Raw genomic sequence first — 984 nt, 5'->3', positions numbered from 1 at the left:
GCGCACGCAAGAGTCCCAGGTTCGTTTGGGTATGAGGTTGGTACTTTGCAGCCAGAAACTGAACTTTAATATAAGGCGGCCTTGGGCAAGTTTGATAACTGTTCGGACTCAGTTTCTTCAGCTGTAAACTGGGGATAAGCAGAGTAATTCCCTCATGGCGCTGTGACAATGCTGGGGAGAGAATGAACCGGACATGGAGGCAAATTCAGTGCTATCAGGGCCCAGCCACGCATCCTGCCTTCTCTCCCAAAACAGCACTGTCGTCTTGCTTTGCTAATGCACTTACCTTCCCAGAAATCATTCTTATCAACAATGGAAGAAAGGATAGTTTTCCCACATCCGGGCATTTGCTCTCCTCCATTTGGATAGAAATCCAGATGGCCCACCTTCTGGCTCATTCCAAAACCTGAAACATCAGAAGCGGTGGTGAGCAGGGAGGGAAGGGGTTCCAAGGCCAGGTCATGGCCACAGAGAGCGTCCGACTCCTTCCGACCAGAGCGAGAGTCTTCTTGGCGAACTATCCCCTCAGCATAGCCACCTCACCAGGCTTTGCAGATCCCTCTCCAAGATGAGCCCAAAGCAAGACAAGGAAGGGGGAGTGAGCAGAGGCAGTGAGCATGCCTCCATGTGTATTTGCATGTGTGTCTGTCTGTCCTGGGGAGGCTGTGAACAATACCGATATCCCCTGATACCATTATGCATCATAGACACCTACCAGGACTGGTGCGATTCCCAGGCCTTTACTCATTCTGAAATTTTGATTTCTATGTTAGAAGGTTATATTGAGATCTCATTGTTGTATTGAGAGCCCAGCACAATGGCTGGACGCTTTGGCTTTTTAAGCACACGGAGCCGTGATCACATCCGTGTCCTATTTACACACTCCGTGGTCTCGGGCACTTACTAAAGCTTTTCAAGCCTCAGTACCCTCAGCTATGAAACAGTAATAATAATAATGCCCACTTCCCAGTGTTGTTTCAATGA

The 984-nt window shown here is 49.0% G+C and overlaps 1 protein-coding gene across 1 annotated transcript in view; it reads right to left on the bottom strand.

The window, feature by feature from the left end:
* Positions 1 to 286: 286 nt before the first annotated feature.
* The window catches only part of LOC107182990 (pancreatic lipase-related protein 2-like), a gene marked incomplete at its 3' end in the record, with an annotated part of 9307 nt that continues 8609 nt past the window's right edge, over positions 287 to 984 (bottom strand). The window contains exon 5 of the mRNA XM_015563560.1: positions 287 to 517. Coding sequence (XP_015419046.1) covers positions 287 to 517 — 231 coding nt within the window. The remainder of the gene's footprint in view (positions 518 to 984) is intronic.

The sequence above is a fragment of the Myotis davidii genome, unplaced genomic scaffold (genome assembly GCF_000327345.1).
Source record: "Myotis davidii unplaced genomic scaffold, ASM32734v1 scaffold3499, whole genome shotgun sequence".
In the NCBI taxonomy this organism is placed as follows: Eukaryota; Metazoa; Chordata; class Mammalia; order Chiroptera; family Vespertilionidae; genus Myotis; species Myotis davidii.
The sequence above is the reverse complement of the archived record's forward strand: the minus strand, read 5'-3'. Positions and strand labels throughout refer to the sequence as shown.